This window comes from Takifugu rubripes, unplaced genomic scaffold (assembly GCF_901000725.2).
Source record: "Takifugu rubripes unplaced genomic scaffold, fTakRub1.2, whole genome shotgun sequence".
Lineage (NCBI taxonomy): Eukaryota > Metazoa > Chordata > Actinopteri > Tetraodontiformes > Tetraodontidae > Takifugu > Takifugu rubripes.
Window position 1 is genome coordinate 1,660,114 of NW_021821632.1, and position 25,000 is coordinate 1,685,113.

At 49.8% G+C, this 25,000-nt stretch overlaps 1 protein-coding gene and 1 long non-coding RNA gene across 2 annotated transcripts in view; one reads left to right on the forward strand and one right to left on the reverse strand.

The window, feature by feature from the left end:
* The first annotated feature begins 1,321 nt into the window (after positions 1-1,321).
* Positions 1,322-2,724, forward strand: LOC115248278 (uncharacterized). The gene is made up of 3 exons (XR_003887207.1): positions 1,322-1,504; positions 1,683-1,812; positions 2,476-2,724. It is a non-coding gene; the product is annotated as an uncharacterized lncRNA (long non-coding RNA).
* Positions 2,725-2,819: 95 nt separating this feature from the next.
* The window catches only part of cubn (cubilin (intrinsic factor-cobalamin receptor)), a 50,055-nt gene continuing 27,874 nt past the window's right edge, over positions 2,820-25,000 (reverse strand). Inside the window, 42 exon segments of the mRNA XM_029831981.1 lie at positions 2,820-2,912; positions 3,389-3,624; positions 3,927-4,092; positions 4,576-4,637; positions 4,640-4,696; positions 4,699-4,755; positions 4,868-5,012; positions 6,213-6,329; positions 6,331-6,422; positions 6,586-6,666; positions 6,669-6,719; positions 6,722-6,746; positions 7,572-7,675; positions 7,678-7,770; positions 8,307-8,339; positions 8,342-8,435; positions 8,438-8,525; positions 10,734-10,807; positions 10,809-10,864; positions 11,150-11,335; positions 11,439-11,579; positions 11,582-11,587; positions 11,768-11,924; positions 11,997-12,184; positions 12,554-12,779; positions 13,443-13,564; positions 13,739-13,888; positions 14,843-15,046; positions 15,357-15,528; positions 15,727-15,911; positions 16,348-16,488; positions 16,599-16,808; positions 16,947-17,125; positions 17,257-17,431; positions 18,752-18,920; positions 19,086-19,276; positions 19,443-19,589; positions 20,664-20,861; positions 21,499-21,691; positions 21,866-22,047; positions 22,799-23,004; positions 24,821-24,953. Of these exon segments, the coding sequence (XP_029687841.1) occupies positions 2,820-2,912; positions 3,389-3,624; positions 3,927-4,092; positions 4,576-4,637; positions 4,640-4,696; positions 4,699-4,755; positions 4,868-5,012; positions 6,213-6,329; positions 6,331-6,422; positions 6,586-6,666; positions 6,669-6,719; positions 6,722-6,746; positions 7,572-7,675; positions 7,678-7,770; positions 8,307-8,339; positions 8,342-8,435; positions 8,438-8,525; positions 10,734-10,807; positions 10,809-10,864; positions 11,150-11,335; positions 11,439-11,579; positions 11,582-11,587; positions 11,768-11,924; positions 11,997-12,184; positions 12,554-12,779; positions 13,443-13,564; positions 13,739-13,888; positions 14,843-15,046; positions 15,357-15,528; positions 15,727-15,911; positions 16,348-16,488; positions 16,599-16,808; positions 16,947-17,125; positions 17,257-17,431; positions 18,752-18,920; positions 19,086-19,276; positions 19,443-19,589; positions 20,664-20,861; positions 21,499-21,691; positions 21,866-22,047; positions 22,799-23,004; positions 24,821-24,953 (5,585 nt within the window).

Here is a 25,000-nt window from a genome sequence, read left to right on the forward strand (position 1 = left end):
CCACAGTGGTGGACCACAGCGGTGACCACAGCAGGGCACCACAGCGACGGACCGCAGCAGGGCACCACAGCGGTGGACCACAGCAGTGGACCACAGTGGTGAACCACAGCGGTGGACCACAGTGGTGGACCACAGCAGGGCACCACAGCAGGGCACCACAGCGGTGGACCACAGCAGTGGACCACAGTGGTGAACCACAGCGGTAGACCACAGTGGTGGACCACAGCAGGGCACCACAGCGGTGAACCACAGCAGTGGACCACAGTGGCGAACCACAGTGGTGGACCACAGCGGTGGACCACAGCGGTGGACCACAGTGGTGGACCACAGTGGTGGACCACAGCAGGGCACCACAGCAGGGGACCACAGCGGTGGACCACAGCAGGGCACCACAGCAGGGCACCACAGTGGTGGACCGCAGCGGTGGACCACAGCAGGGCACCACAGTGGTGGACCACAGCAGGGCACCACAGTGGTGGACCACAGTGGTGGACCACAGCAGGGCACCACAGCAGGGCACCACAGTGGTGGACCACAGCGGTGGACCGCAGTGGTGGACCACAGCAGGGCACCACAGCAGGGCACCACAGTGGTGGACCACAGCGGTGGACCGCAGCGTGGACCACAGCAGGGCACCACAGCGGTGGACCACAGCAGGGCACCACAGCAGGGCACCACAGTGGTGGACCACAGCGGTGGACCACAGCAGGGCACCACAGCGGTGGACCACAGCGGGCACCACAGCGGTGGACCGCAGCAGGGCACCACAGCGGTGGACCACAGCATGGACCACAGTGGTGAACCACAGCGGTGGACCACAGTGGTGGACCACAGCAGGGCACCACAGCAGGGCACCACAGCGGTGGACCACAGCAGTGGACACAGTGGTGAACCACAGCGGTGGACCACAGTGGTGGACCACAGCAGGCACCACAGCGGTGAACCACAGCGGTGGACCACAGCGGTGAACCACAGCGGTGGACCACAGCGGTGGACCACAGTGGTGGACCACTGCAGGGCACCACAGCGGTGAACCACAGCGGTGGACCACAGCGGTGAACCACAGCGGTGGACCACAGCGGTGGACCACAGCGGTGGACCACAGCGGTGGACCACAGCGGTGGACCACAGTGGTGGACCACAGCGGTGGACCACAGCGGACTATGGGTTTATTTAAAGTCACTAATCAGTGCTCGGCCTCCTCATTGGTCCCTCAGATGCAGGCACACATGCACAGTTATCAGTGTTCGTCCTTTTGGTCGGGGGAAATCTCTGGACCCTTGTCAGTTTTCAGAGGCCTAAAGTCTGAACTCGGGTCGTGTTTTGGATCTCTAAAGGATGCTGGGGTGCAAAGCGAGCCGCAGTAGAGCAGCCTGTCTCCCAGATGAGGCTGAAGCTGGTTTGATTGATCATCTGGATCACTGATCTGGGTTGTCTGATTTCTAGGTACCGGAAGTACGTGGAGGGAACGGGCTCAGTGCTGCAGTGCTGCCTGGACACATCCGTGAGTTGGAACTTCTCGTGGATTACCTCAGTCCTCTCATTGGCTAACCATTAGTCTTTGAAATGTAAATGTTTGCTCAGGTTTTCCTCCCAATGTGCATCACCTGTGCTCTCCATGGTCTGAAGGACACAAGTGGATCATAAAACACACCTTCTTTCTGCCCTTGTGTGACGTGCAGGTGGAAGATGTGTTTCCCAGTCTGGACCAGTGCTCAGAAGAGGAGAAAGTCCAGAGGCTGCTGGACCTGAAGCTCCGCTACTTCACCCCCAGAGAGGTGGCCAATCTGATGGGCTTTCCTCAGAGCTTCAGTAAGCCGAGTCCTGAATGAGTGAAAGTCTGGCAGGGTTAGGGTTAGGTTAGGGTTAGGGCTAGGGCTAGGGCTAGGGCTAGGGTTAGGGTTAGGGTTAGAGGTTTAGGTTAGGGTTAGGTTAGGGCTAGGGTTAGGGCTAGGGTTAGGGTTAGAGGGTTAGGTTAGGGTTAGGGCTAGGGTTAGGGTTAGGGTTAGAGGGTTAGGTTAGGTTAGGTTAGGTTAGGGCTAGCGTTAAGGCTAGGGTTAGGTAGGGTTAGGGTTAGGTAGGGTTAGGGCTAGTGTTAGGGTTAGGTTAGGGCTAGGGTTAGGTTAGGGCTAGGGTTAGGGTTAGGTAGGGTTAAGGTTAGGTAGGGTTAGGCTAGGGTTAGGGTTAGGTTAGGGTTAGGGCTAGGTAGAGCTCTAATAGACCTTGATAGAGCAGCAGAGCCAGGAACACACTGGTGTCTGGTCCTGGTCTTTAGAAGCCGCTGATATTAGAACTGAGGGTGAGCGACCCGTCCGGTGGTCATCTTCTCATTTTGACCCCTGTGCTCCGTAGAAAGCCCAAAGCAAAGCTAGCATGAGCTAGCATGAGTAGTGATGTCCACACTGAGAGAGGGTTATGGGCCTGGACATTGTCCCAGGTCTCTACATCTAAACGGCGTCTCCGTGTACTTTGCAGCCTTTCCAGAGTCCGTCTCTACCAAGCAGCAGTACAGACTTCTGGGGAACAGCCTGAACGTGGTGGTGGTGGCCAAACTTCTGCAGCTGCTGGTGACTCCAGAGCTGCAGCACAAAGACGGCGGACCCCATTGAGTCCTCTCATGGTTCCGGCCCTGCACAGCCAAGCGTCTGGGCCGGTGCAGCCTCCCATGTCATGTGACCGCTGAGCTTTGTCTTCACATTAAACTCTGATTTATTCTGACAAAAAGACGGAAGCTTCACACAGCGGCTCTTTATTTTATGCCACAACACACAATAAAGGTTTGAACAACAACAGAAGGGGGCGGCTTCAGCTGCTCCAGGTCAGTCTGAATCCTGAGGGCAGGTGGCGGACTGAGCCTGGAAAACCACCAGAACTTCATGAGAAGAGGCTGTGAATGGAGCAATGTTGGTTTCCTGTACAAACGGCAGAGAAGATCCAGTGAAACCAAACATCCCAGACCTGATTTAAACACCATGTACACAACTAAACCCAATGAACTAGCGGCTGGCGTTGGCCCGCTCCTTTCTCTCCTCCTGCTGCTGCCCAGGGCACTGAAGGATGTCCAGATCTGTCCATCATGAGACCAAACAGTCCAACACAGAGAGACACCTCCTGGGTTAGGAGCGCTCCTCTGAAGACAACAACGCTAATGTCTGGTTGGGTTTTTGTTCATGTTGAGAAGAAGGAAAGAGGAGTAGAAGAAGACCCCCACTGAACTGAAGAGAAGGCTACGTGACTCCAGTTGCTGCTCCCAGCACATGGTGACCAGGAGGAGCAAGGGAAAGGACCAGCAACAAGGGCTAACAGCATTACGAACACCAGTACAGTAGAAGGATCTCTGGGAATCCCACCAGTTCATTTGACCTCCCGCCATCGGTAAGATACCTACCGCCCCACAGTACGGTCCAACGGGCTGGGAAGATGCGTCGGGGCCATCGTACAACTTCAGGTAGTTGTTCTGGCAACTTCCAGGGTCGTCGATGTAAATCTGGGCAAAGGTGACGGTCACGAGCCGGCCTCGCGGTGCTGTGATGCTCCATTCACAGTGGGTACTGTTGGGATAGGTCCCTGGGAAGTTGGGGCTTGTGAAGGTGCCGTGGTCTCCATAGAGAGTGCCGCCACAACCTAGCACACACGTCACATGCATTAGGACCACAGGATGTTCCAGTGAGCGTCACGTTGCTTCTTATATTTAAGAATATTTATACTTCTATGGGAACCTTGAGATGACTCCTCGGAGAGGTTTATTCCCTGTCTGGTAATTAGTCCCCAAACACAAACCTTCATTCATTTAACCACCAAATGGACAGAAAACTGGATGCAGAGTCAGAATCATGGTGGAAGGTGAACGATTCTATGCAACAAGCAAACAGCTGGAAACTAGTCACAACCAGTTTTGCTGTGGATGCAAGCTAATGGCTTCTTACCGTGAGGAGACGATGTCCACGTGGCCTCGAAGCCATCTCGTGCCATTGAAAAATCACTCTTGAACCGCAAGTACAGGTGGTTGGACTGAGCAAAGATTGGGTTCGGGACGGTGCCGCCACACAGCCGGTCAATCAGCGGGGAGTCGGATGTGCTGCCGTTCCGGATCTGAGACAAGAGACCGTCAACAACAGGCGAAACAAGAAAATCCGCTGACCAATAAAAGTTTGGTAGAAGACGCATCACAGGACCGGCACGGACCTTTTGGTTACAGACTCTGACAGTCCTGGGTCTGAACCCCTGGTGACTCACCTGGGAGCTGTGCAGGGGTTAGGGGTTGGCGGTTAGGGTTAGCATTAGGGAGTTAGGGTTAGAGGGTTGGGAGGTTAGCATGGGGGGCTAGAGGGTTGGGAGGTTAGCTGTGGGGATTAGGGTTAGGTTGGGTTACAGTTAGGGTTAGCATTAGGGTTAGGGTTAGCAATAGGGGTTAGAAGATTAGCTGTGGGGGAGTTAGGACGGTGTCATGGTTAGGGTCGGGGTCGTCATGGAGACGTTCCAATGATTCAACAACTCTTTGACACAATATTTCTCTCCAAAATTGCGATTGATTGTTCAGTGATGGAATGATGGCGCTGAAGTGCAACGACTCACCTCCAGGTAGTCGTACTGGCAACTGCTGTGGCTCTCCAGGTCAAAGCTGTTGAAGAACAGGGGATGCTGCTGTTCTGTGGCGCCTTCAGGAGGATGGTGCAGTCCACATCATGGGGTAGACCTCAGGCCAGCCAGGACTCTTCAGGTAGCCGTACTCCTGCTCAAAGGTTCTGCTACAGCCTGACAACAGTAGGACCATTGTTGGAGTATCTCTACTCATAGATTTAATTCAGTTATAAGCATATATTCAACATTTGCACTCACGTTTGATTCCGTGAATATTTGTACTTACTGGCAACTTGGAATGTGAAATTCAAGCCATTTCCTGCCATAAAGGTGTCCGATTTAAAGTGCACAAGGACTGTCCTGCCATAGCTGTAGAAATCTACCGGGTGATCATCTGATGCACAGAACCGGTGCGACTGTCCATAATCTCCCTGGAAACACAAGAAGATCCTGGGAATATGGAGGATATCATGTTTCCAAGAGGAGAAGAGAGCTAGCCGCCTGCTGGTGGACCTGAGGCCGCTGCTGCTTCAAACCTGGGGAACGAGCTGCTGGACCCACCGGCTACGGCGTCTCCACTCGCTTCATCAAGGGTGACTCGCTGATTTGAATGAAGCCTTCAATGAACCTCGTTTAACTTTAGCTGTCTGCAATCCCTGATTCCCAAACAACCCGTAACAGATCAAGAGACCCGAGGCTGACAGTACAGCCTAACATAGCGTGAAGACAGAAAGACTCTGTGAGGGACAAGGAGACACGGTTGATGGTGGAAAGTGGACGACTCTGTTTGGTTGCCATGACAATAAAGTTCAAGTTGTGAACTTGGGTTGGTGGAGGGATGGACGGTCCTGCACTGGAGGCTGTCAGCGAGGGAGATTTACGGGATTAATGCCAGCGCTCCGCCGAGGTGTAACACACATAAGGGTGAGGGGTAGGGGTTAACCATAACCCTCTACTGAAACTCTAACCCTGAACCTAACCCTGACTCTCAATTCTAACTCTAACCCTAAACCCTAACTCTAGAACCCCAACCCAACCCCTAACCCTAAACCTGAACCCTAACCCAACCCTAAACTGAACCACTTTTCCCTACCCTTAACCCTAACCCCCAACCCTAACCCTAACCCTAAACCTTAACCCTAACCCCAACCCTAAACTGAACCACTTTTCCCTACCCTTAACCCTAACCCCCAACCCTAACTCTTAAGCCCAACCCCAATCCACTCCTGACCCCAACCCTTCTACCAATCCTACTGCTTCTTTGAAATCCCACCTCCTTTCCCATCCCTAACCCTAATTCCACGGCTTCCTCAAATTCTAACCCTAAACCCAAACCACAACCCTGGTTGATTCTGCCCCCCCTACTTTCTCCGGGACTGGTCTCGAGCCCTGACCACAGCAGCTGCTTCCCCCTCCCTAGGGGGGCCTTCATCTTCTGCAATCCCCTATCATTCCGATCAGTAGGCCAGTGCAAAAAAGTTTTATCCCAAACCCTGAACCCTAACCCAACCCTAACCCGCTGCTCCATCACAAATATGCTCATCGTGTCTCCTGCTTTCACAATTCGCCTCTTAACTTTGGCCGGACCAATAAAATGCTTCTGTCCCTCTTTAGGGTGATACTGAACTTACCACTGGCCAGTCCTTCATCTCCAGGTAGTTTGTGGAGCAACTCTGGCCGGACTGGAGAGCAAAAGTCTGGACTGATAACTGGATGGTTTCTTGTGGAGGAGCGTCAATAATCCAGCGGGCAGGAGGTGAAATCAGGGTAGGCGTTGGGGAAGGAGGGTGAGCTGATGGCCTGAGCGCCGGTATGTTGCGTTTAGGGTCCCCCCACAACCACTGCAGGACAGTCAAACAAATCACATCCTGGTCACTCACGTCCTAGGTGTCACCTGCTCCTCCCACAATATGTGAAACACACCACAAGGAAGCAACTGGAGCAGATCTACTGCACTTAAGACACAACAAGACCCAAGACCCCAGAAAGCTGAAGATCTCTTACGTGGAACAGACATGTAGGTAGCATTGAAGCCACGTCTCTGCACTGAGCCATCACTCACAAAGTGGACCGTCAGAAGGTTCCACTTGATATGAAATAAGAAGGAATGGATGTTCCACAGAAGGTTCCAACCAGAGGGAAGTTAGTGTGTCCCCATCATACACCTGAGACACAGGGTTAGGGTTGGGTTTAGGGTTGGGGTTAGGGTTAGAGGGTTAGGGTTAGAGGGTTTAGGGTTTAGACGGGTAGGGTTAGAGGGTTAGGTGAGGGTTTGAGGTTAGGGTTGGGTTAGAGGGTTAGGGTTTAGAGGGTTAGGTTAGGGTTAGGGTTGGGGTTAGAGGGTTAGGGTTAGAGGTTAGGTTAGGGTTAGAGGGTTAGGGTTGGGGTTAGAGGGTTAGGGTTAGAGGGTTAGGTTAGGGTTAGGGTTGGGGTTAGAGGGTTAGGGTTAGAGGGTTAGGTTAGGGTTGGGGTTAGAGGGTTAGGGTTAGAGGGTTAGGTTAGGGTTAGGTTGGGGTTAGAGGGTTAGGGTTAGAGGGTTAGGGTTAGAGGGTTAGGTTAGGGTTAGAGGGTTAGGGTTGGGGTTAGAGGGTTAGGGTTAGAGGGTTAGGTTAGGGTTAGGGTTGGGGTTAGAGGGTTAGGGTTAGAGGGTTAGAGGGTTAGGTTGGGTTGGGGGAGAGGGTTAGGGTTAGAGGTTAGGTGGTTAGGGTTGGGGTTAGAGGGTTAGGGTTGGGGTTAGGGTTGGGGTAGAGGGTTAGGGTTAGAGGGTTAGGTTAGGGTTAGAAGGTTAGGGTTAGAGGGTTAGGTTAGGGTTAGAGGGTTAGGGTTGGGTTAGGGTTAGGGTTAGAGGGTTAGGTTAGGGTTAGAGGGTTAGGGTTCAGTTAGGTTAGGTTAGGTTAGTAGGGGTTAGGGTTAGGTTAGGTAGGGTTGGGTTTAGGGTTGGTTCCACCATATACATTGCTAAACTATAAGGCTCGTTCAGCTGTAGCTACTTTGACAAAGTCGTAGCGGCACGTAGAAGAAGTCTCCAGCTCAAAGGAGGTGAAGGTCAAGTTGATTGCTCTGTTGACTGGCATTTCAATGACCCACAGGCAGTCAGCCTGGGCTCGTACAGCCCGTCCAGGTTTGGATCAGGAGAACCAATCATGCCCATGGGCATGGACAGATAGCCTCCACATCCCTGCGCTGGACCTGCAGGTGAGTCACACACACACACACACACACACACACACACACACACACACACACACACACGCACACAGAGACACACACACACACAGACAGATTTCTTCTTTGTCAGTTTGAAAAACAGCCTCATTCAGAAGACAGTGGCTATTTAGAAGTTTACAATATTTACATGTCCCATATTTACATTCAAGCAACTTATTTTACAAGTTTCATTTTCAAAACCACCACGTGTTTGATAAAAGAAGAAACCAAAAAAGGAAAGATATTTTATGTATTAGCATGGTTGATAAGTGTGATTAGCACAAGCAGGGATCAGCCGCCGGTCCTGGCTGGAATAACCCAACATCCTATCAATGCTAAAGTAAGGAAGAACTGATCCACTGGGCCATGAGGAGAAAGATGAGCTGGGAAGGAAGGGAAGTAAACATTCGGCTGTTTATGTGTTAATTGTGAAATATTTCCTGGTTCAAAACAAATGTTATTTAGCATAAAAAAACCCACTTCATCCTCCAAAAATTCAGGGTTAGCATAATACCTACCAAGAGTCTCGCTGTATGTAGCCCTCCACCAATCCCGCTCACTGAGGCATCAGTCCTGAACACTATGAAGATGTGATTGGTGGAGGAGAGCAGATTAGGTGGCAGCACATCGCCACAAGAATTTCCCAAGCAAAGGTGCAAAGGGAATTCTGTCCATCGTACACTGCCACATAATCGTAACGACAGGAAGAAGATGCCTCCAGGTGGAAGGTATTAAACCTACAGACAAGACAAAGAGGATTAGCTGCTGTTCAGAAGTGTGAGGGAGATCAAACGAGGAAGCTGGGATGCTCACCCTAACTCTGACCCTAACCCTAACGCTGACCCTAACCCTAACGCTCACCCTAATCCTAACCCTGACCCCTAACCCCTAACCCTACGCTGACCCTAACCCTAACGCTCACCCTAACCCTAACGCTCACCCTAATCCTAACCCTGACCCCTAACCCCTAACCCTAACCCTAACGCTGACCCTAACCCTAACCCTAACGCTGACCCTAACCTAACGCTCCCCAATCCTAACCCTGACCCCTAACCCTAACCCTAACCCTAACGCTGACCCTAACCCTAACCCTAATCCTAACCCTGACCCCTAACCCCTAACCCTAATGCTGACCCTAACCCTAACCCTAATGCTGACCCTAACCCTAATGCTGACCCTAACCCTAACACTCACCCTAATCCTAACCCTGACTCTAACCCCTAACCCTAACGCTGACCCTAACCCTAACCCTAATGCTCACCCTAATCCTAACCCTGACCCCTAACCCTAATGCTGACCCTAATCCTAACCCTAACGCCAACGCTAACCCTAACCCTGACCCCTAACCTAACGCTGACCCTAATCCTAACCCTAACCCCTAACCCTCACCCTGACGCTGGCCCTAACCCTGACGCTCACCCTAATCCTAACACTGACCCCTAACACTAACGCTGACCCTAACAATGACCCTAACCGCTAATCCTGAAACTGACCCTAATCCTAACCCCTAATCCTAACCCTGATCCTAATCCTAACCCTCACCCTAACCCTCACCTTCACCCTAACCCCTAATCCTAACCCTAACCCTCACCCTAACCCCTAATCCTAAACCTAACCCTAATCCTAATCCTCACCCTCACCCCTAATCCTAATCCTAACCCTAACAATGACCCTAACCCTAACTCTGACCCTAATCCTAACCCTGACCCCCTTACCCTAACGCTGACTCTAAACCTGACCCTAACCCCAACCCTAACGCTGACCCTAATATTAACCCTGACCCCAAACACTAACGCTGACCCTAACAATGACCCTAACCCTAAACCTCACCCTCACCCTAACCCTAACCCCTAACCCTAACCCCTAACCCTAACCCTAATAATAACCCTCAACCTAACCCTAACCCTAACCCTAACCCTAACCCCTATCCTAACCCTCACCCTCACCCCAATGGAACAGATGATGATGGGAGCAAGGAAGAGGCAGTAAGCTCTATGAGGAAGAAGATTGACATTTAAAAGCTGCTTTTACAAACTACGACAATATGTCTCCTTCTAATCCAACTACAGTAGAGTGCTGCTCTCTCAAAATGCAGACTTTCCAGGAGGGGGGGGGAAGGGCCAGAGCCTTTAGCTATCAAGCCCCTGTCCTTTGGAACCAGCTCCCAGTCTGGATCCAGGAGGTGGACACTGTGTTCAGCATTTAAAACCAGACCTAAACCTCCCTTCAATAAGGTTTCTAATTAAGGTGAACAGAGAAATGCTCAGTTATGCTGCTACAGAACCAAACTGTGTATTATAGTGGGCTCCTATAACACACCCTCTACACCCGCGACTCTATCCTATAGCCTTATTTATTAGGGTTAGGGTTAGGGGGTTAGGGTTAGGGGTTAGATTCATGGCACATAACCAAGCATCTTGCTGTTGGAGCCTGTCTTATTTCCTTGCTGATTCTGATACGTCCATCAACATCTGAGGGTCAAAGTGGCCCAGAGCTCCATTTGAGGACATCTGAAGATCCACCTGGGGCCCATGGACAAATGCTCATATAGGGCCTGTGATGAACGTTGACTCATCCAGGGGGGACCTGCCTTCGCATTGTGGGCCCTCCCCGTGACTCCGAAAGGGATAAAGTGGTTAAGAAGATGAGACGAGATAATATAATGGTGATCTTCTCTGGACATGTGTCCTTCCCAGGCAGAGGGATCCCTCATCTGTGTCTCTCCTCCAGGTTTCTCCTTTATCCCTAAAAGGCTTTTCTTGACCTAGTTTGAGGGTCTAACTACAGAGGGGGTCACAACTGTGCAGACTGGGAAACCTTCTGAGGCAACCCTTATCTGTGATTTTAGGTTCTAAACAGGTGCCAAGGTACTCTTAATCAAGGTACGGAACCCCCCAAACGCTTGCCTCGGGGCCGCCAATGAGCTGGTCCCCCCTCTGTCTTACCTGAGATCCACCACTCTGTTAGCTGGGACCATGATGTGGTAGGTACAGTTGATGTTGTGGTGGTAGTTGGGCCATGGACAGCGTGGGACTGCTGACGGTACCTGCGGTGCTGTTGAAGAAGCCACCACATGCTGTGGAAACGCAAACATTCCATCAACGCCAGCACAGTTGGTTTGGCTGGATTATCTACTGAGAGTGCACGCTAGTTCTAGAGTCTGGGAGCAAATGTTGCACCAATGCTAGCTTCATCATGAAAATAGAGAATACATAGAGAAGCTGCTAATATCTGTCCCATCTGTCACAGCTGCAGTAGCAAAATAGCAAACACTGGTCAAGAGGAACATCTCCGCTTCTATCTTCATTAGTCTTCCTTCGTCTAAAGATCAAGATCTTTAATGGCCCCGTCTTGAACTTACGAATGGCTCTGTATTCAGCCATGAAGCCTCTGTCTGTGATGACAGAGTCGGAGTAGAAGTGCAGCAGCATTGGGCCAAAGGTGAGGAACGGGCCTGGGACAGTGCTGCCACACAGAGTAGCAAGCGGAGTGTTCCGAGAAGCCAGGTTATAGATCTTCACCCCATCATAGACGCAGCTGGAATGTGCTAGGAAACAAGTCAAACATTTTCTTATAGAATAGAATTAAAAGGTTCCATCACGAGAACCTTGCATTCAAATGTTGAGCTCATCCTCTTTGTTCAAACTTGCCTTCGACCTTAAAGACCTGAAAGGTGAGGACGATTACTGTCTGTTCTCCAGCATCCACGATGTAGTCACAGCTGGACCCGTCAGGATAGTTGGCTGGATAGTTTGGAGAAACCACTCGACCACTGGAGGCTGTGAAGTTGCTCCACACCCTGACAATCACAACAATGCAGAGCTGGTCTGTCCACTCTCAAGGAACCCTAATGAGGCTGCAGCAGAGTTCAGGGGAACGAGGGCCTCGGGGGAAGGTGCCAAGCACTTTTATTGAGGAGCCCACTGACAGCCTTCATGTTTCCACCAGCATGGTGTTCTCAACACTGCGGCATTCTTACTGGTGCTGAAGGTGGCTGAGAATCCTTTTCCTGTGGCGTCACTGCTCTGGAATCGACTTGTGATGATGTTATACGGAGCGAGGAAGGGACTGGGGGCCACTGAGCCACAGCCCGAGGACAGCAGTGCTTCAGGGTGTTGACTCCGGCCTGACCACATCTGCCAGGAACAACCCAAGAAGTGTCATTTGTTTGGATGTGTCACTGCGTGTCCGCCGTTCTTGTGCCGTACCTTGACGTAGCTGTTCAAACAGACGCCGCTGCTGTCTGGAATCTGGAATTCCTCATCGAAGCTCATCTCCAGGTGAGTTCCCTCATGTGCTATGATTTGCCAGGAGCATTCTACATTGGCTGGGAAGTTCTGGGGATAATTTGGAGACTTGATGGATCCCACTCAGCATGAATGGTACCAACCACAACCTGGTGATAGAAACAAGAATTCTTGTGATGATTATTATTTTAGATGCTTTAAGGTCTTTCAGATGTTGTGGCCTTATGAACACTTATGTACAGTATGTCTGTAAAGATACCACAGCTGGAGCCCCACCAAGGTTGTAAAAACATCTCAGAGACGATGAAGACAAATGGAAAAAGCCCAAAGGGTACATTGATGAGGGAAAGTTTGAGGAAGTTTCAAAAGGGTGGAAGATGAGAATAATCTGGAGAGTGGTTATTATTACTATGTAATAGAGATCGTTTTCCGCATTAAGATGTGATAGAAATACACAGCGCTTGTTGAAAATGGTCTCTAAAGAGCCTGTCACATGACAGAGCTAGCAACTGACCCACCTGAGGAATCTGTAGACCAGGAAGCCACAAATCCTCCTCTGGACACACTGTGGTCAGCCAGGAACACTACAGCCAGCTTGTTGGAGCCTGACTGGATGCTTCCTGGGGAGCTGGTGCCACAGTACTGGCCTATGACAGGCGATCCAGGAGACCCTCCATTGAAGATGGTGACAGAGTCCCAGGTGCACGTTGAATGAGGCTCCAGGTTGAAGTAGCTGAAGGTCAGCTGCAAAACAAATGAGCATCATCGTTCTTTTATCTGCAGGCATCAGATCAAATGGACTGTGTTTAGAGGAGTTGGCTAATCCTCTCCAACAGCTGGAGTCATGTGATCATTGGGAATCATCAAGCACCAACATTCTTTCAAGGTTTCGTCCTGTTAAAGGGGAGTTTTTCCTGCACTTCAAACCCCACCAGTTTGGATAAAAATGTTCAGAGGAACTCACAACTCTCCATATAACACGTACACGTCCGGAGCACCAGAGAAACTACACCAGGCTGCTCTTTGTAGATTTTAGCTCTGCCTTCAACAGCCCTTCCCAAGTCATCGGTCACTTCATCTGATGCTGGATCAGGGAGGGAAAATCACACAGACAATCGTCCCTCATCTTTGTCCAGTTTTCAACCTTAACACCGGCTCCATGCCTACACATTCGTGTCTATAACTTTAAGTTCCTGGGGGTCTGAAAGCTGACATGGACTCCAAGCACCACAGGAGACCTTCTGAGGAGCTCCTGAACCGCTGCTGTTCAAGCTTAGAGCCTCTCAAAATACATTTTGTTTGGAGGTCGAGTGGCCCAGAGCTCCATAAGACGAGAGGAGAAGGCAGGTAGGCCCATGGAGTTCTGTTCCATCACCAGAGATACCTTCTTCCATGGTGAAGACCTACTGTGATGGTGTGGCCTGCAGGAGCCTCCAGGAGCCAAGCGCAACGGCTCGGGCTGGGGTAAGTGTTAGGGTAGTTGGGACTGGATAACACCCCTCCTTCACCCGTTTGCAAGCCTCCACATTCTGTTTCAGAGGAGGATGCACATCAAGGATGACAATAAACACTTCTGAAGTTACATTTCTATAGCTCTACCCCTAACCCTACTACAGTAGATGAACAAAACTAACTGGATAACTAGGTCATTGTGAGTTAGGCTCACAATGATAGACGCTTAATGATACCAGAGAAAACCATACCAGAGAAAAGGTATTTAGCCATGAAGCCGAGATCTCCCTGGGAAGCATCAGTCTGGAACTGAACCCACAGCTCTGGGGTGAACACCACAATGGGAACGGTGGGAATGGTTTGTCCACAAAATCTGGCCAGTAGCTCCCCATCGGAGTCACCTGTGGGAGAGCCAAGCACAGGCAGAGCACATGAATCCACGCTTAAGATGGTACCAGTGACGTGGAGGAAGTGTAAGTTTTTATGTGGACAAATGTCCACAGCAGGACAGCAGCAGCAGCAGCAGCAGGACAGCAGCCTTCCAAAAAGTCCTGAAACCTGGAGCTACTGAAACCTGCCCCCCTCTCTCATGTTTGCTTGCTCAGGCCAGACTCTCCAGCATTGGTCAATTTTCTGGGTTTAAAGCTGCCTGTTCCTGACTAGCTTGTCCTGTTCCTGACCAGCCTGTCCTGTTCCTGACTAGCCTGTCCTGTTCCTGACCAGCCTGTCCTGTTCCTGACTAGCCTGTCCTGTTCCTGACCAGCCTGTCCTGTTCCTGACTAGCCTGTCCTGTTCCTGACCATCTTGTCCTGCTTCTGAGCACTTGTCCTGTTCCTGACCAGCCTGTCCTGTTCCTGACCATCTTGTCTTCTGTTCACCAGAAGACGCTGACTGGGAGAGCAGCAAAGAGGAGATACTAGTCAAGAAAGCTCACCTAGAATTCCCCCAAAGACATGAGGGAGAGTCAGGAACCCTAACCCTAACTGGAAGGAGGCTATTTGGTCTCAAAAGTGGAGCTTTTTATGTCAGACTAGATGATACGTTTGGAGAACATCAGACAATGCACATCACCACAAACTGAGCACCATGTGCAGGTGGGCACCACGTGTAGGTGGGCACCACGTGCAGGTGAGGGCACCACGTGCAGGTGAGGTCACCACGTGCAGGTGAGGGCACCACGTGCAGGTGGGCACCACGTGGAGCAACATAATCTGAAGATGCTTCTCAGCAGCAGGTCCTGGAAGGCTTGTAAAGGTGGAGGGATTAAAGGGCTTGAAGAGGGTTTTCAGTCAATTATTCCTTCATGTATAAAAAGAATGAAATCGAAAAAACATCAGCCAGAATGTTTGACTCACCGAGGCGGAAGAGCAGGAAGTCTTTTTCACAGGTCTGATCGTTCTGCACGTGCAGGTCCTCCAACAGCACCACGATAGAGGAGTTGACGTGCTGGGGGTTCTCGATCAGCCACTCACAGTTCAGGTTGTGGCTGTAGTTGGACACTAAATATCCTGGAGAGCTGAAGTTTCCCCCAGCGGGCCTGTTCAGGACTCCACCACAGTCTGGAGAAAGATAAAACAGCCAAATTTGAAGAAAAATGAAAAAATCACTTGGTTGCAACATCAAGAATTTATCCATTTAAATGTTCAGCTGCTCTGAGAAACTTTGACAGAGCGAAGACAAATAGGAGTGTTGACGTTGTCAAGGAACTCCAGATTCCTAATGTCAGTACGGGGTACGGGTCAGTATTCTAGTCCCATACTACACCTACATGGACCCCATGAGGGGTGTGGGGCGCAGCAACCTTTGTTCAATCCTAATTTCAGCTGGAGCTTTGAAGCCCATGTGCTACTTCCAACGTAATGCTCTTGCCTGCAGGTTCCTCAGATGAGTACGAAGCCATAAATCCACCGTTGGATATGGAGGCGTCAGTGTAGAACACGATGGCCATGGTGTTGCCAGAGGAGTGCACCTGTGTGCCTTCAGCCACTGTACCGCAGAACCTTTGCAGTCGAGGAGCATCATCTGCCAACCCATTCAGAACCTCCAAAACAAAGACAAAAGGCTGCTGGCACCACTTTGTTGTTCTCATCAGTAAGATTTTGCTGAAATTCTAAACGTTTCTCAATGTGGAGCACAGAAGCTCAACCTAGCTTAAGTACGTATAAAAAGGTAGCGATCTAAGAGCTAAGGGTTTTCTGAAGATGATTGGGTTTCTGACATCAAGGCAACATCAACTCACGTCGACGTAGTCAAAGGCGCAGGAGGTACCAGAACCTTCTAGCCGCAGGTCATCAATGGTGAGGGTGATCCGACGGCCTGCTTGAACCCTCAGCTCCCAGCGACACACCCGGCTGTGGGGGTACAGGTTGGGGTAATTTGGTGAGGAGATGGTTCCAGACGGAGCATTCAGCTCTCCCCCACAGGCTGCAGAGGAAGACACATTTGTTTTTACACTAGGAGAAATCCTTCCGACACTTCAGAAGCCTCGATTCAACCCTGACACTGAAAAGCCACATCCTGGCCAGCTTGTGATGATTTACAGAAATAATCGTGTACGATTAAAAAAGCACATGTATATCAACTATGTTTCCAGTTGTGATTGATTGATGAACCTGGTCCCAGGTTCCTTGTTGATCAAACTGCTCCACCCACCGGTCGCAGCAGGGCTCAGCCCCTCCCCACGTGTCCTCGTGGACTTAATCATGGAAAGAGAGCCATGATTGCTGAGAATAATGGGCTTTAATGTTACTCACTGCCCTGAAGGCCTCATTTAGGTACTTCAATCCGAATGAAAATGTCTGATTGGATCAACTCTGAGCTGAGACCCATGAGAGCAACACTCTGGAAACCTTGACTGTACCTTCAACACTGGCCTCAAAGGCCAGACTAAAGCCTGCTGCGTTCCCACCGGAGTCACTGACGAACTTGACGAAGGCAAAACTGTCGGATGTGTCCACAGAGGCTGGAAGAGCACTGCCACAGTGTTTGCCAAGCACATGTCCTAGAGGGAGAGGATTTCCGTTAGCAGCATACGGAACGTGTGCAATATCCTGATTTGTACTGCTGTTTTCTGGCACTGGAGATGTTTCTTGTTATTAGAAGTGGTTGTACCTGAAGCATCATATTCTCGGATTTCCACATAGTCTGCAGTACAACCTGGCGTGGATTGCAGAGTAAAGGTCCCAAAGCGGAGAGTGAGGTAGTGCCCTGTGGGTCCCACCAGGGACCACTCGCAGATGGAGCCATCGGGGTAGTTTGATCCTGGGAAGCCAGGACTGTGGATTTCACCACTCTGACCTATGAAGGTACCTCCGCATGTCGCTGAGGGGACACAAATCCAAAAATAACTTTTATCTGAGTAGGAGGTAGATGTATAACCATGAAGCTAGGAATGCTACAGTGGCCTGAAGAAAGGGTTCGGACACCTTCAAGATACATCCTTTCTTTAGTCTGGCCTACCTATAGAGAACTTTGCCTTGAAACCACGGTGCGTTACACTGGTGTCGGTTCGAAACCTGAGCAGCATAGAGGATCCTGTAGACCGCTGAGTAGAGGGTCGAGTGTTGCCACACAGGCGGGAGACCACGGCAGCATTTAAGGTGGGGCCATCGCGCAGCTCCAGGTAGTCGTGTATGCAGCTGAGCCAAACAGAGAGAGTATTATTGTTTTATCCCCTAGATTATTATTTATAACACAAATGAACCACCAACATGTTAAACCTTTCAGGGTTTTATGGTTTCCCTTCAGGGTGAGAAGGATGCTGCTGTACCTGCTGGATGGTTCAATGTAGAAGTCATCCTCAAAGTCAATGCGGACAGATTCTCCATTGGGCACAGTTACCACCCAAATACAGTCAATGTTCTGAGGGTAGTTCTCGGGGTAGTTGGGTGAAGTTATATAGCCTGGAGGATCGTTATCATCCAGCTCAATAAAGCCTCCGCATGCTGCACAGAAACAACAGCAGAGGTTTAGCCAAGCGCGAGCGCTGACACTATAGAGTATCTATGTGAGTGGAGCCAGCCTAGATGAGAGTCCAGCACACTCCAGACACCCCCAACCTGCCCCACTTCTGAAGGCTTCTCCTCTTGACCTGGTGGTTTGAATCATCTACTTCTGTAACATCATTCTGACATCTGAGAGCATTTCCACTTTTAGGTCTTTAAAGTCTCAGCGGTCTAGTTCCCCAGTGTTGAACGGTGCCTTATTACGTGTATATTAACAGTATATTAACATATTAACAGATACACAACGAGAACCAACATTTTGAAAGAGCTTTTTTGGTTTCTGTTAATGTAAGTTATTGTTCATGCTGTTTATGAAGAATAAACTGTGGAAGGAGCTGCCGTTAGGGTTGGGCACAGTCTCCTCCTTAATTTAGCATGTAGCATGTAGCATGTATTTAGCATCGTGCTGCTGATTGTTGGTGCTGGTGCTGGTCTGTTGCCCTGAGACCAAAATTTGACCTTTAAAGTGGGCAAAGGTCGAAAGTGGTAAATACACAGAAGCTCCTCTGAAAGTGGCTCCGTCAGGGACGAGTTCATGGTCCTATTCATGGTCCCATTCAAGGTCCTATTCATGGTCCTATTCAAGGTCCTATTCATGGTCCTATTCATGGTCCTATTCATGGTCCTATTCATGGTCCTATTCAAGGTCCTATTCATGGTCCTATTCAAGGTCCTATTCATGGTCCTATTCATGGTCCTATTCATGGTCCTATTCATGGTCCATGGTCCTATTCATGGTCCTATTCATGGTCCTATTCAAGGTCCTATTCATGGTCCTATTCATGGTGCTATTCATGGTCCTATTCATGGTCCTATTCATGGTCCTATTCATGGTGCTATTCATGGTCCTATTCAAGGTCCTATTCATGGTCATATTCATGGTCATATTCATGGTCCTATTCAAGGTCCTATTCAAGGTCCTATTCATGGTCCTATTCATGGTCCTATTCATGGTGCTATTCATGGTCCTATTCATGGTCCTATTCATGGTCCTATTCATGGTGCTATTCATGGTCCTATTCAAGGTCCTATTCATGGTCCTATTCATGGTCATATTCATGGTCCTATTCATGGTCCTATTCATGGTCCTATTCAAGGTCCTATTCATGGTCCTATTCAAGGTCCTATTCATGGTCCTATTCATGGTCCTATTCATGGTCCTATTCATGGTGGTATTCATGGTGCTATTCATGGTCCTATTCAAGGTCCTATTCATGGTCCTATTCATGGTCCTATTCATGCATGAAAAACGTGCTGTACCCTGACTGTGGGCTTCAAATGTGAGGCGGAAGCCGTTGCCCTCATTGGAAGCATCAGATACAAAGTGAACGAAGAGATGATTGTCGGTAGTCTGAAGGAGGGGTGGAGGACTTGAACCACAGAGCCGCGTCCCCAGCAGTGGAGACGAAGCATCTGGACCATTCCTGACCTTCAGGGACAGCAGAAGACAATAAAAAAACATGAAAGTTTGACATCAAGAGTTGACGGCTGAGCTTTTATATAACTAATGTACAGCGAGAGACTCGTCTGTGGCTTTTATCGTTGTTCATATATTGTTGAGTTGCATATTACGGTAATACACGGTAAATGTCACCTCTAGATAGTCTCCTGAGCTGCACTGAGTTCCATAGCCTTGAACCTGGAATGGACTCTGGAAGGTGGCAGAAACCCTGAAGCCTGGTGTGACCATCACGTGCCAGCTACAATTCAGATGAGGGCTGTAGTTCTGGGGGTAGCGAGGGGTGCTGACTGAACCCCTGTCGACGTGAAGGAGGCCTCCACACCCTAAAAGGAATGAGCACCGTGATCACTGCTGTCTCTCACTGTCACGACTGACAAGTGTGACAAAACCGTGGGAGCAGATAAAGGGAGAGCAAGTCCTGCTAAGGAAAGGCAGAAAGCACTTTTCAATGTCTGTTTTCTTTTGTGGTGTTTGCTTGTGTTGTGTAACCTTTGGAGTAGGAGGCATTAAAGCCTCGTCCACTAATGATGCTGTCGGAGGAGAAGTGGAGGAACATTGAATCTCCTGATGAGTGGATGGAGCCTGGAGGGTCTCGACCACATACAGTAGCCAGCACAGGGGACAGACTGCTTGGACCTGACAACAAACAAATACACACACATATATCAAAAAAACTCTCTTCCTCGCCCTCCTGGGCGGTGCCTCCCTCCTTCAGACTTGGGTCCTCTACCAGAGGTCTGGGAGTCTAAGGGTTCTGCCCAGGATCTTAGCTGTTCCTAGGACTGTGCTCTTCTGGACAGAGATCTCTGATGTGGTTCCTGGTATCTGCTGGAGCATCTACTCAGCTTGGGTGTTACTGCCCCTAGTGTCCCAATCACCACTGGGACCACTGTTGCCTTCATCCCCCACATTCTCTCCATCTCCTCCTTCAGCCCCCGGTACTTCTCCAGCTTCTCCTGTTCCTTCTTCCTGATGTTGCTATCACTTGGGATTGCTACATCCATCACCACCACTGTCTTCTGGTGTTTATTTACCACCACGACGTCAGGCTGGTTGGCCACCACCATCTTGTCAGCCTGGATCTGGAAGTCCCACAGGATCTTGGCCTGCTTGTTCTCCAGCACTTTTCTCCACCTGGACCCTGGGACCTCCAGCCCATACTCAGTGCAGATGTTCCTCTACACTACACCAGCCACCTGGTTACTGCCTGCCAACATCTTGCACCCTGCTGTGATGTGCTGGACTGTCTCAGGGGTATCTCCACACAGCCTCCACCTGGGGTGGGGTGGGGTGGGGTATGGTGGGGTCTGGTCTGGTCTGGTCTGGTCTGGTCTTGTCTGGTCTTGTCTTGTCTTGTCTGGTCTGGTCTGGTCTGGTGGACCCTGGTCTGGTCTGGTCTGGTCTGGTTGACCCTGGCCTCTATTGCTCTGGTGCTCAGGGCCAGTTCTTGTGCAGCCATGAGTGGAGCCTCTGTGCTCTCTTCCAGTCCGGCTTTTTCCAGCTCCTGGTAGGTTTTCTGGATATCAGCCACTTCCTCAATTTGTCGGTGGTCCATTCCATGCAGGGGCTGATCCTTCCATGATAGCCCCTTAGGCTCCTCCTCGCTGGGATTTTGTTATATATATACATATATATACCTGTATATATATATATATATATATATATGTGTGTGTGTGTATAAATTGATAGATAGATTTTTTCACAACTCACCATCTCTTATGACGAGGCTGTCTAAGTAGCACATGGGGTAGTTTTCTATGTCCAAAGACAAGAGGTTCAATTCTACAATGGAGTCCTCAGAACGTATCAGCCAGGAGCATTCCAGGTTAGGAGGGTAGTTTTCAGGCCAGCCAGGAGAAAAGAGAAACCTGGGAGTATCTCCTGTTGTTACAATTCCACCACATGCCCCTAAGAGGAAAACACAATGTTCAGTCTTGCAGCTTTCTCGGTCTGCCTCTCTGCTGTCTCCCCTGAACTGTCATACGTTTGCAGTAATATGGCATTTATATGGGGAGTGGCAAGTACAATATCAATATCAATATCCTGCCCTTATAGGGTCAGGGTAGGGTTTTACACCCATATATGTGCCATGGGTGTATTTTGGTCAAGCAGCCCATCTCAAGGGTTAGGGTTAGGGTTAGGGTTAGGGCTAGGGTTAGGGCTCTTTAGCTGTCTGCCCCGGGAGGCTGACTCCAGTTTAGGGTTAGGGTTAGGGGTTAGGGTTAGGGTTAGGGCTCTTTTGCTGTCTGCCCCGGGAGGCTGACTCCAGTTTAGGGTTAGGGTTAGGGTTAGGGGTTAGGGGTTAGGGTTAGGGTTAGGGTTAGGGTTAGGGCTAGGGTTACACATGACATCACTGAAGGTTTGGGCCACCTTGCAATGATTGCTATTACGTGTTATTAAAAAGCACCGTCAGTGTCTCCTTGGCAATAACAAAGATGGACAACCTGATTCAGAGCCACATAGATGAAGGGAATAAAACATAAGTGATTCAGGTTTGTCATGGACCTCATGTTTGATTATGGAAGTTCTCAATGTTCAGTCTGACCTGGTTCAATCGTGGGTGGTGGTCCAGAGTCCTGGACAGCAGTCCATTCCACAAGAAAGCCTTGTCCTCCCACCACTGTGTCTGACTGAAACTGCAGGGTCAGGGTGCTGGCAGAACTTCTCAGTGGACTGGGTCGTGCAATACCACAAAATGTTCCAAGGGGATAGTAATGAACGCTGGGTCCATCAAATATCTAACCAGGATTGAAGGGATGGACAATAATAATGCTGAAATTAGGCCATGAGACTGGGATGAATAAACTTTTTGCACAGACTGTTCGATTGCTTTCTCTAACTGGTGCAACATCAATGGTTTGCTCAGTTGTGATGCACGTGTCATTTAATGATTTAATTAATAATCCTCTTACTTTCAGATGGTCATAATAGCAGTCATACGCATCCTCTATGTCCATGTCCAAAAAGCGGATCTGAATGTAGGCGTCTCCCTCCACAGTAATGGTCCAGCGGTAGTTGGCATTGTTGGGATAGGTTCGAGGATAAAGTGGGGACGCTATTTGACCTGAATCCCCGGTCAGATCATTACCGTACACTGGGAAGCAATAAGGCAGGCAAGGTTAGATCTGTGGTTCATCAGAAAGATTACGGTCGGGCAAGAGGGAATCATTATCGATTTAATATGTGGAATAGATCTGCTAATTACACAACAACAATAACAAGTATTCAGATTTTTTAAAGTTCCATGCTAAAATAAGCTGCAAACCTAAGTTTAGGGGGGGTTGTATGACATTTTTGTTAGCTACACAGCTCTGAGAAAACACCATCCAGACTACTGCTGGGTCCCATTCCTGGTTCCAGCCTACCAAGCCTGACACATGTTTGGGACAAGAGAGGAATAAAAATGGTGGAAACATTTGGATGTATTATTGGTCAGCAGTACCGGAGACCTGCAGAACCAGGACGGTGGCTCTGTTATCATAACGCTATCTGCTTGATCCTGGCTGATTTGTCTTGGGACAAGTTTTAAATGTCACCACATTCACTCCAGAACCTGAGGCACAAAGAACTGACGGGTGCTGGTGAATTCAGGAAGCAGGAAAAGACCAGAAATACCAATAGGACAAGGACCAACTCTGAGATCAACCACAGTGTTCCCCACAACACTAACCCTCCTAGTGGCTCTAAGTTATCTGAACACCATCATGACAATAACAGCTACTCTCAAAACTTTAATCACCATTTTTTTTGCATTTGTCTGAATACGTCACTAGAAACAGGTCACGGTGAAGCTTTTTGAGCTGTGTGCAAACGTCCTGTCACGATGTCTTCATGAAGACACTCACAGTGTGAGAAGGTGGCTCTGAATCCAGCTCCACTGACTGATGCATCAGAAACAAACTTGATCCACAGGATGTGACCCGTCACAGAGGTGTAGTTGGTGGGGAGTGCACTTCCAGAGAAACAGCCAACCAGAGGCCCAGTTGAGTTGCCCTCTCTTATTTCGAGGAAGTCATTCTGGCAGGCGGACCCACCATGCAAGGAAAACTCACTGAACAGAAGACAGGTCGTTACAGAGATCATTTACATCCTATATACAAGACAACCACTAACCACCGTAACCCATGACTCTAACCCACCCTAACCCATGACTCTAACCACCGTAACCCGTGACCCTAACCCACCCTAACCCATGACTCTAACCCACCCTAACCCATGACTCTAACCCCACCCTAACCCATGACTTTAACCACCGTAACCCGTGACTCTAACCCACCCTAACCCATGACTCTAACCACCGTAACCCGTGACTCTAACCCACCCTAACCCATGACTCTAACCCACCCTAACCCATGACTTTAACCACCGTAACCCGTGACCCTAACCCACCCTAACCCATGACTTTAACCACCGTAACCCGTGACCCTAACCCACCCTAACCCATGACTTTAACCACCGCAACCCGTGACTCTAACCCACCCTAACCCGTGACCCTAACCCACCCTAACCCATGACTCTAACCCACCCTAACCCATGACTCTAACCACCCTAACCCGTGACTCTAACCCACCCTAACCCGTGACTCTAACCCACCCTAACCCATGACTCTAACCCACCCTAACCCATGACTTTAACTACCGTAACCCGTGACTCTAACCCACCCTAACCCATGACTCTAAACACCGTAACCCGTGACTCTAACCCACCCTAACCCATGACTAACCACCGTAACCCGTGACTCTAATCCACCCTAACCCATGACTCTAACCCACCCTAACCCATGACTCTAACCCACCCTAACCCATGACTCTAACCACCGTAACCCGTGACTCTAACCCACCGTAACCCATGACTCTAACCAACGCAACCCATGACTCTAACCACCGTAACCCGTGACTCTAACCACCGTAACCTGTGACTCTAACCCACCCTAACCCATGACTCTAACCACCCTAACCCGTGACTCTAATCCACCCTAACCCATGACTCTAACCCACCCTAACCCATGACTTTAACCACCGTAACCCGTGACTCTAACCTACCCTAACCCATGACTCTAACCACCGTAACCCGTGACTCTAACCCACCCTAACCCATGACTCTAACCACCGTAACCCGTGACTCTAACCCACCCTAACCCATGACTCTAACCACCGCAACCCGTGACTCTAACCACCGTAACCCGTGACTCTAACCCACCCTAACCCATGACCCTAACCACCGCAACCCATGACTCTAACCACCGTAACCCGTGACTCTAACCCACCCTAACCCATGACTCTAACCACCGCAACCCATGACTCTAACCACCGTAACCCATGACTCTAACCCACCCTAACCCATGACCCTAACCCGTGACCCTAACCCACCCTAACCCATGACCCTAACCCGTGACCCTAACCCACCTTAACCCATGACCCTAACCGGTGACCCTAACCCATGACTCTAACCCACCCTAACCCATGACCCTAACCCTAACCCATGACTCTAACCCACCCTAACCCATGACCCTAACCCTAACCCATGACTCTAACCCACCCTAACCCATGACCCTAACCCTAACCTATGACTTTAACCACCCTAACCCATGACCCTAACCCTAACCCATGACTCTAACCACCCTAACCCATGACCCTAACCCTAACCCATGACTCTAACCACCCTAACCCATGACCCTAACCCTAACCCATGACTCTAACCACCCTAACCCGTGACCCTTGTAAGCAACCTTGTAGTCACATGTTCAATGCTCTGTAAAGCTTTGTTCTTTGTTACACATCAGTTTCACGACCTAAATCCAGCCTTTATAAGACGTTACTCATGACAAACTCAGATGTGCTACATGTAAGTCACGATAATTGACTGACATAAATGATAGCTGGAGACGATTGCCTGGAGAGCTTCTGATGGTCCAGACACATTCCACATTGGGCGGATATGGATCTGGATAGTTTGGGCTGTTGAACGCACCATTTTCCATCACCAGATCTCCTCCACAGCCTGGATTAAAAACAGCAAATGGGTTTAGAGTGAACGTGTCTGAGCTG